This window comes from Schistocerca piceifrons, chromosome 3, assembly GCF_021461385.2.
Source record: "Schistocerca piceifrons isolate TAMUIC-IGC-003096 chromosome 3, iqSchPice1.1, whole genome shotgun sequence".
Taxonomy (NCBI): Eukaryota; Metazoa; Arthropoda; class Insecta; order Orthoptera; family Acrididae; genus Schistocerca; species Schistocerca piceifrons.
Genome location: NC_060140.1, coordinates 929,453,821 through 929,463,523, shown reverse-complemented (window position 1 = coordinate 929,463,523; position 9,703 = coordinate 929,453,821). Strand labels below are relative to the sequence as shown.

Below are 9,703 nucleotides of genomic sequence, written 5' to 3'. Positions count from 1 at the left end.
TCAGGATAAGAGTTGGAGCAGCTGAATTGCAGTTGCGGTATACAAATCATACTTATATTGATCCCTTTAATAATCTAGCACTCTACAATTCTTCTTACCTTGATTGTGATGTTTTAACAACTGACAAGATTCTTTTGAAATGGCAATATAAGTATTTTACTGTTTTCTGGTGCATTTTAAATGTATTAAAGACAGTTGTTGTAAGATTAGTTTCCAGAGGCGCACGAGTTACAAGTTTTCTAGCCAAATTTTGAAATGTGTAACACCTAGGAATATATCAGACGCATAACTTAGATTTTATGAGTATTTCTGTTTAGGATACCATACAACCATGCTGCATGATCGTTGCTGCAGCTTGTAATACTCACAAGAAAAGTTCAATTTGGTTTTGTTTTGAGGTTTTGTTTGGGCAAAGAGATTATATGTTTTAATCAGAAGTGTCGTAAATATAATGTTATTTATTTTTTCACATATTAATGTGCTGATACATAGTATTTCATTAAAAAAATATTGCACTGATAATTTTTCAAATATAAGTAACTCACAAGAAAATTGTTTATTTACAGAACAAGCATACACATTTATGACACACACACACACACACACACACACACACACACACACACACACACACACACACACACACACTATTTACAATGGTGCTATGTTGCAACAATTGGCACAAATATTTATTTGTAAGTTTTCACTTCAAAATCGCCACTAAAACACAAAGACCAGAAATATCCAGCACTGCAGTACTGCACTGCTCTTCAAAGTTTTCATAATTTAAAATACAACAATTAAATGCAAATAAATAATCCATCTGATATATATACACATAATTTTCTCTCCATCGCTTACACAATCAATAAAATGGAACAGAGAATAATAAGATATATAGTGTACTTATTATGTTACACATATTTAAAGTGAGTTTATAGATACATCTTTTATTATCACCTAAAGGGGAGACAGCTGCTTCTTACTGAAGCAACTGTCAATGTGTCTCACATGAGACCACATTCAACACAAACAATATAATTATCAATTACAGTAATTTGTTCATAGAACGTACTGGAAAATATATCATAGATATATGGGATCAAAAATCACCAGCTTTCAGCAGAGTGCCTGCACAGAACAGCAACCCACCCGAGCGTCAAGAACCGTAAAACCGGAACGAGCATCGTGACAGAATGTTGTCTGTATTGCAGGCATCATACTTACTTGCCGGTAACTAACATATGAGAACCTTAATACAAAATACAAGTGCACGTACTGCCCCACCTCCATCAACAATGTTGTCAGCTGCAATGAGAATTACCTCCCATGGCTGAACAATCACTGCTAGAAGAAGACAGACAGACATAAGCTCCTCGTATTAACTTATAACTAAACCTAAATTTATATTGCCAATGGCATACTCTGACCTCCTGAAACCAGATATGCAGAAAGATGTAGTGCATAAGATAGAACCTATGCTCTCCTCTGACAACACCTGTTTCAGAAGTATATAACATTTGCCCCATCAAACACCTTCGCCATTAAGCGATAGTATCTGAGGGAGGGGGGTTAACCAACACCTTCTAAACCCCAGGCAGCTTCCTCTTTTCTACATTTAAGAGGAGCTGTTACCCAGAGCATTTAAAGACTGTACGGGTGGCAAAACTGATAAACAAGCCTCTGGGAACGCTCTGTTTTCTTCATGATACCCTTCTTGTAGTACTGCCGTATGGATCGCGACAACTTATCATAGTTCATCGCTGGTCGGTTCTTGCGCTTGCCCCAGAGACGAGCCACCCTAACTGAATCTTCAATTTTGAAAACTCCTTTTGAACGGTCTAACCACCGTATGCATGATCCATGCAGCTGAGGTGATGCCAACAGCTCCTTCAGAAACTGCCACAGATGGATGTGTGATCCTGAACCCGCTCCAGAACCTCCCTGGCTGCGACTTGATGGAGCCTTCCCTCCTCCAGTATGTGGGCTCAGTGTACCGGTTGCAGTTGATCCCATTGGTGGAGGAGTTGGTGCTTCCTCTTCATCCTCATCTGCAGAGAAAAGAATCATGTTTTGTTAATTTGTCTACTTTCAGTGCTGAAGCAATGCTTTATTTCAGAATCAAAGACACGAATATCTTTCTTTGCTGATAACATGATTTCTATAGCCCCACACTAAACCTATTGGCATAGATAATTTGTTTGCTTTGGCTTGCATTTATGCTTCGGCTTGTATTTAGCATGATAATATTTCTAGTAACTTTCCTGTAAACTTCATGCAGCCAACTGCATTGAAAGGGGACATATAATAATTTGCCCAAGCAGTCGGCTAGGTTTAGTAAAACTGCTTCCACTAAACTGCTGCACAGCAAAAAGCTATAAATACACATGAAAATGAATGCCCTAACTCTTGCCTGACTACAGGCAGTGCCTGTTTTGTATATATTTGTGGTAATTGATAAGACAGATAAAACTACTGGACTTCTGGATGTGTTCCAATAACATCCTCTAATTATTTGTGTTTCATTTTCATTTGTAAAGAATATTCTCTGAAGGTATACAGCTTATTTCCTAAGAATTATCCCACAGCTGAGACTGAAATTAAGCTTAACATTATCAGCAGGTGGCTGCCTGTTAGTTTTGGCAAGTAGTCACCACCTGACAATGTTGAGCAGTTGCCTTTACTAAAATCTACAAAAAGTGGTTTTCTGTTTTTGCAATAACTGAAAACAAAGTCTCACACAGTTTGACATAATGTTTTTCTTTGACCTATACATTAGTAGTAAGACAAATAGGCAAGCATTACTGTAATATGGGCATGTTTGATGTCCCATTAAGTCCATGACCATGATTATTCTTTACATGTAATGATGCTCTAAGCAGTTAACTGATTTCAGTAGTCAAAGGCAGTCAATGGAACAAAATGTTCTTAAGGACTCAGCCAAACTGGCAATCAAAGACATGTGCTGTACCACAATATGTGACAGAAGACTCCTTTACAATCATGCCAGTAAAATAAACAACATGCTGTATATTATGCAACCGTTTTGTATATCATCAGGTTTTTTAAATTTTTTTTGCATGCAAGAAAATGGAATACATGAGAAAAAAATAATACCACTCACCATCTGAGGGCTCACCAGCACTTGAACTGCTAGAACTGGCATTTCCAGCTCCACTGCCATTGTTCCAAGGCAAAGTAGGTTGCATTTGCATTGGTACTGATGATCCACTAGGACCTGCTACACCCTCAAGGTCCTGGCATGCAACCTTCCAGATCTCTAGCTGTGCATGCAGAATACTACCACTCTGCAACAATGAACATTTATAGAATGTTAATGCAAGGGACTTTAAAAGCAAATATGTTTTTTATTTCTTATTCTGCATTCACTTAATTAACTATAGTAATTTCTGTCCACATTTTAAAAGCTAAGTAATACTTACATGTGGAGCCCTCTGCTGAAAATCCGTTTCAGAAAGTTGTACTAAGGATGCACCATCCATCTCAAAGTACTCCATATTGATTACAGGTAAAGAATTATGATGCAATGCCCACAGCAACCATTTCTGTACGTCAGTGGTTGACCAGCCTACAGGATCTGCAATAGCGAAGAGATATTCATGATTAAACTGACACAATCATTTCTTAAATTATGAATTATATTCTACAGAATGCAAGATAACTTATTAGAGGTATGTTGGTGGTCGAAGTGGGAAGAAGATGCTTTTCTTTCTTTTCTTTGAAAATATGTTGTAATTTAGAATTGCGTACAAAACTTCACATAAAACATGTCCATTGAAATCTCTTTCAGTTAACTAAAGAGATTAATGAATAATATTTAATTTTTCTGTGCTGTATTAAATTTTAAGTAGTTTATTTTATTGAGAATTAAATATGAAAATTATGCAGTTTTAAATTATATCACTTCCTGCTGTTAGAGGCACTAAATTAACATTAACATTATTATTCCCACTGAAACCAAAGGACAAAAAGATTTACTGGTGTTTGATAGCACGTTATTCTGTACTGGTTGTTGTTTTTAAGGCTGATTGTATAATTCTGTAGCAGTTATTTAGGAATAAAGGAGATAACTCACCGAAAAGCAGAAGCGCTGCATCATTCATAGATACACAAACAAAAGGACACGGCTTGGCTAGCTTTCAGAACTTACTTCATTTTTCAAGCATGTAGGGAAAATATGCACACAAATATATACACACTCTCAGTCGCATGCACATGCCTGTCTTCCTACATTGTGTTCAGTCAATGCCAAATCTTTCCTGGCCCGTGGTGAGTGTACTGGTATGAGGTAAGAGTGCAGGGTGGGGTGGAGTGAGGGATGGAGAGAGGAGGGACGCACAGAGGGGATTCGGGGGAAGTGTCTAGTGGCTCGTGGGAGAGTGGGGGCTAACTAGGGATGTGGGTTGAGGGGGCAGATGGCAGACGGTTAGGCATATAATTTCATAGTCTTGGGCTTGAGATAATAGCACACAGCTAGCTGATGTTGGGACACAAATTGGACAGGGGTACTGGCGCAAGGGATGGTGTACACACGCACGCACATATGGGAGGTAGGAGACAGCGAGTTTAGGTTTAGGCTAAGGATGTGCTGTAAGGATATCCCCACCATCACCAGCTTTTCTGAACTGCACTGATCAGAGCTATCCTTGCAGAACATTCTTCGCTCCTGTAACCTTCCTGGCCTAAACCTAAGGTAACTCACTGACCCCTCCCCCACTCCCAACCCAATAGTGAGTGAATAGCTCCTTTATTCCGAAATAGTTCTTAATTCTCTACCAGAACTTTCCATACTTTATAATTCTGTACTAAATACTTATCATGCAAAATTTAACCAACAGATATTTTTAGAACTATATTATGAAAAGAATAGATTGCTACTTATCAAATAGAGGAGATGCTGAGTCACAGACAGGCACAACAAAAAGACTGCTATATTTTGTAGCTTTCAGCCAAAAGGCCTTCTTCTGAAGTATGTAAAACACACACATTCACACAAGCACATTACCACTGCCTCTGATCAAGTGGCTGAGTCCAGCTGCAGTGTCCAGAGACAGTGGTCATGTGTGTGAGAGTTGCGATGTGTGTTTCCTACTTCTGAGAAAAGCTTTTTGGCTGAAAGCTGAAATACATATTAGTCTTTCTGTTGTGCCTGTCTGTGGCTCAACAGCTCTTCTGTAAGGTCAGTAGCAGTCTGTCCTGTTCAATATTGTTGTTATTCCATCCTGAACTTTCTACCATTTGATATTTTAGGAGTTACACAGTGCACATCACGGATTGTTTGATATTTTAAGAACTACATATTGCACATTATGAAATTCATACCTGGTGAAATACCCAGCTGTGAACATGTTTCACCGACATCTCTCCTCAGCTGCTCTATAGCCAATCTCAGTACAGGCTCCATTCGTTCGGTACATGTGGAACCCAGACCTAGCTGCAAGTCGAGCCTCTCTTCGGATACAAATCCACTGCCAAGGCCAGCAAATTCGAAAGGTTTCAAATTGTACTTTTTCTGGAAGGAAGGATCCCTCAGGAACTCTCTCAACAGTTTGTGATCATCAGAACCTCGAGAACCTGATGCTGTTGCTACAGGTACTGGCAGTGACTGCAACCCACTTTGGGCAGATGATGGCCCAGGTTGTGGCTCAGGGAACATAAGAGGCACACTAGTTTCCTGGTGTGATGGTGATCTGAAAATTGAATACAAATATTGTAAATGATTACATAATGTCACATAGGAGTCATTTAAACATATCTTTCTAACAGGAAAGCTGACCGTGACACAGAATCTCCAACCATACAATCAATTATCCTGCTAACAGTTTTGTATTACAGATCGCTTCCATTTAAATTCTGCCAGTCTGATTTTTCAGAACTGTAACAGTTAATAAAGTTATATGCCTTTAGAATATTTTCAAATTTTTGAATGAAATTTCCTGGCAGATTAAAATTGTGTGCTGGACTGGGACATGAACCACAGATCTTTCCCATTCGCGAGCAAGTACTGTACAGACTGAGCTACCCAAGTATGACTCACAACCTGCCCTCACTTCCACTAGTACCTCTCTCTCCTTTCTTTCAACCTTCACAGAAATTCTCTTGTGTACCTTGCGGGGCTGGTACACTTGGAAGAAATGATGTAGCAGAGAAATGGCTCAGGCTAGAATATTGTGTCTTCCATGAGTGCTAGCCCTGCAAGAGACCCAGGAGAACTTCTGTGAAGTTTGGAAAATGGGAGAAGTTTACTAGAGGAAGTGAATCTGCGAGGGCAGATTGTGAGTCGTGCTTGGATAGCTCAGTCAGTAGATCATTTGCACACCAATAGGCAAAGATCCTAGGTTTGTTATGGCACACAGTTTTAATCAGCCAGGAATTTCCAAATCGGCTCACAGTCCACTGTGGAGTGGTAATTCCTTTGGAGTTTTCTGAATGTTCACAGACATTAAATGTAAATACCTTTGGTGCTGGTGATGTACTGGCTCTTCTTTTATGTCCTGTAGTAGCATCTGATGTTCCGAAAGAACGGCACGCAAGTCCAAACTCTGTTCTTCGTGCTTGACCGGAGATGACGGACAGCGCTGTGACGGCGACACTGGTCCCAGCTGCTGCTGTGGGAGATGTTGTTGCCAAATGGGTTCCTCTTTAATGGGGTGGCCCCCAGGGCCCGGCTGGGTTCCACCAGAGCCTTGCTGAGGTGGCCCCTGTGGCGGTTGCTGACCTCCGTAGAATGACATGCCCTGCGGTGACGGTAGCTCGCACGGGTCTGGCAGTAGCGACAGGTCGAATAACTCTGCCGCAAAGTACTGGCTGTAGTCGCACGGGGGCGTGAAACCGGCTGACGGAACCGTCTGCGGCATCTGTAACAACCACGTCTTTGTGAGATCAGGTCAGTATTGTGCTGCTACAGCTATCCTCGAAGCTAGATGTGCTACTCAGAGGATCACAGAGAATGCAAGTTTATAATGTGTAAAATATTTAAGCTATAAATTTCTGCCATGTTCAAATATTCCTTACTAACTACAGATGTTTCATTACTAAATCATTAACAGGAGAGACCCAATTGAAAATAATTCAAGGTCAGAGCAAAGTCATAATATCTCCGAACGGAACACATACAGCCAGAATATCACGTGTTTTGTTGAAATGGAAAGGGAAATGGGTATTATGACAGTCCTACATATAATAACGGATATGACGGCCTATAGAATAATAGATATGAGGGTTGCAAGTTGTTGAAATACACAGATACATTGAAAGGCGTACAGACATTTTACCGACGAACGGGACAGTAATTTAGCACCAAGTAGGGCACCTGGTAACATCAATAAGTGTTTTAACACCAGGATGAAGGAATATAAAGAAGGATGAAGGAATATGAAGAGCGCTCCTACATGTAAGCGGGAAACTGAATAAATTTAAACAATGGGCTGATGCGCTTCTAGATCAATGGATTATTACAAACTAGTTCGTAAAGTCGTCATCAATTTCAGATAGTCACTATTTTCCAATGCAGAATATAATGAGGACATATTTGCATTTATATATTATAACTGTGGCGATGGATGGAGGTTGGCAGACAGGGATAAGCTGCTCAGACAACGGAACCCCGTGGGAAGGCGGCAGGACGCTGACGTCACAGACGAGACAGAAAAAGGGGTAGCGAGCGCCCCCAGCTTGGAAAGAGGGTTAGAGGCACAGCTGACTACGGCAGCAAAAAACTTCCCCGCGGGCGCCTCGCGTAAACCCGACCTGGCTATTTATAACCACAGTTTCTTTTTCGGGCTACAAAAAGACCGTCTCGTGTGCACTGACGCAATTTCTCACGCTGCTCTACACATCATTCGACCATGATAGTTCACGATGTACGTCAGGCACACACATGTTTTGGTACACGTTAAACTGCACCACTTGTCAGGCACTGTATACCTTAATAATGCTAGTTCTAATCCCGAAATCGAGACTTGGCACATAGTTAACGTCCGCGCGAACAAATTTGCTGAAGATGAACAGACGCTTTTTGGACTAGATAGGGCGTGTACAACTGTTGGAACAGTAGGGATTCGATAACGGCAAAAGAAAGACTATTGGAGTCAGGAAATTGGCCGAAGTTAAGTAGTGCTACCAAGAAACAAAGGTTGCCCATTTTATTGGTGCATTTGTCGCGATACAGCGGCTCCTCTACTACTCCATTTTTTTATTTATTTTGCGTGTCTTATAAAACGTTATCATATTCTTCCCTGACCTGTTTAATACATTTAGATCACAGTAACGTTTATGAACACATTCAGCTTCAGTTTCCAATGTTCACTTTGTTAACCTACCCTGAATGCAGAACATGCTTCTGGCATCGAGGCCTTTAGCGCTCAATCCTGCGTAAGAGGGCTCGCGAAATTCGATAACGCTTATGCCTTTTGTAATCGTGTGTCAGTCTTTGTACACCAGTATTCCGCACAATAGTCTATTACATTATTCAGCCCTCACCCTACGTGAAAATGTGTCTGGGGTTTTCCGTAACTTCTCGATAAGTGTCTGGATAGTCCATTTCAAAAGACAGCGGCCGGTTCCCGTTCTTATCCTTGTGCGAGTACAGTCAGAGCTATTGCTATAATGGCCTTAATGTCATTTTCATGCCATATAAACTGCATATATAAATACGACTTGCATATCATAGACAAGGGGCGATTCTTCCCTCTTTTGCCCAAAGGACTACTAACTGTCGCACGTAATGACATCGCCGTAAAAGGCCTTACAGAAGAAAGCCTTCATATAGGGAAAAGACATGATGAGGATTTATTAGTGCCTCAGTTATGGTCAATGTATGAAAGACAAACAATGGTACTTCAGTACGTCAGCCATATCCGTGCTTTCACAACTGTGAATGGCGCGTTGTCGTTCAACAAATCATCCATTTCGACTTCAATAGATCCTACATCGCCCTATGTATGTAACTTGCATTTTTCTCACTTCTGCGGCTAACACCCAGTTTATTCACGAGTTCCGATACGCATCAGGCGGTTTGTTGGCCACAATATTGAGTGACTCATGAGTTTGGAAAACAGATATCAAGATGGTTCTGAACTATGAATAAGACGGCCAGAAATACATGCAGTGCCATCTCGACTGCCTCAGTTTCCTCCGAATGTTCCTCTAGACTGCTAGAACCGCGCAACAGCGCCTACGATAAATCTGCTGCAGAAGGAAGATCTTTCTTTTGTTCTCGCAGTTAAAGTTATGTGGAAAAATAGGGATAGAGATGGAAAAAAAGATGGAAGGAAAATAATTTCTCATATCTACACGATGTAGGCTGTTTTATGCCATCCAAAGGAATTACGTTCCATTCTAAGCGCTGCTATATCATCCATTTTTTAAAACGATCCATCAGTATTGCGCTTTGTAAAATTTAGATTATGAATCCACATCCAGTAAATGCCAGCATTGGTGTAGGAAAACTAAATATGGGGGAACGGAACCAAAATATTAATTTTTTTTTAATTTGTGGTAAGTTCGTATGGGATCAAACTACTAAGGTCATCGGTCCCTTGGCTTACACACTACTGAAACTAACTTAACGCTAAAGACAACACACACCCCCTGCCCGAGGGAGGACCTCCGACGGGGGGAGCCGAGCGAACATCTTGGCAAGGCGTCTCAGACCGCGCGGCGTGTAGCATTTAATCACTGC

At 40.8% G+C, this 9,703-nt stretch overlaps 1 protein-coding gene across 3 annotated transcripts in view; it reads right to left on the bottom strand.

Moving 5' to 3' along the window:
* Window positions 1-438: 438 nt before the first annotated feature.
* Window positions 439-9,703, bottom strand: part of LOC124787691 (DNA-binding protein D-ETS-4) — a 166,115-nt gene continuing 156,850 nt past the window's right edge. For all 3 annotated transcript variants that reach the window (XM_047254519.1, XM_047254521.1, XM_047254520.1), the window contains exons 2-6: window positions 6,478-6,878; window positions 5,344-5,711; window positions 3,444-3,598; window positions 3,125-3,308; window positions 439-2,051 (exon numbers count right to left, since the gene is read on the bottom strand). In XM_047254519.1, the coding sequence (XP_047110475.1) occupies window positions 1,645-2,051; window positions 3,125-3,308; window positions 3,444-3,598; window positions 5,344-5,711; window positions 6,478-6,878 (1,515 nt within the window). In that variant the 3' untranslated portion in view covers window positions 439-1,644. The remainder of the gene's footprint in view (window positions 2,052-3,124; window positions 3,309-3,443; window positions 3,599-5,343; window positions 5,712-6,477; window positions 6,879-9,703) is intronic.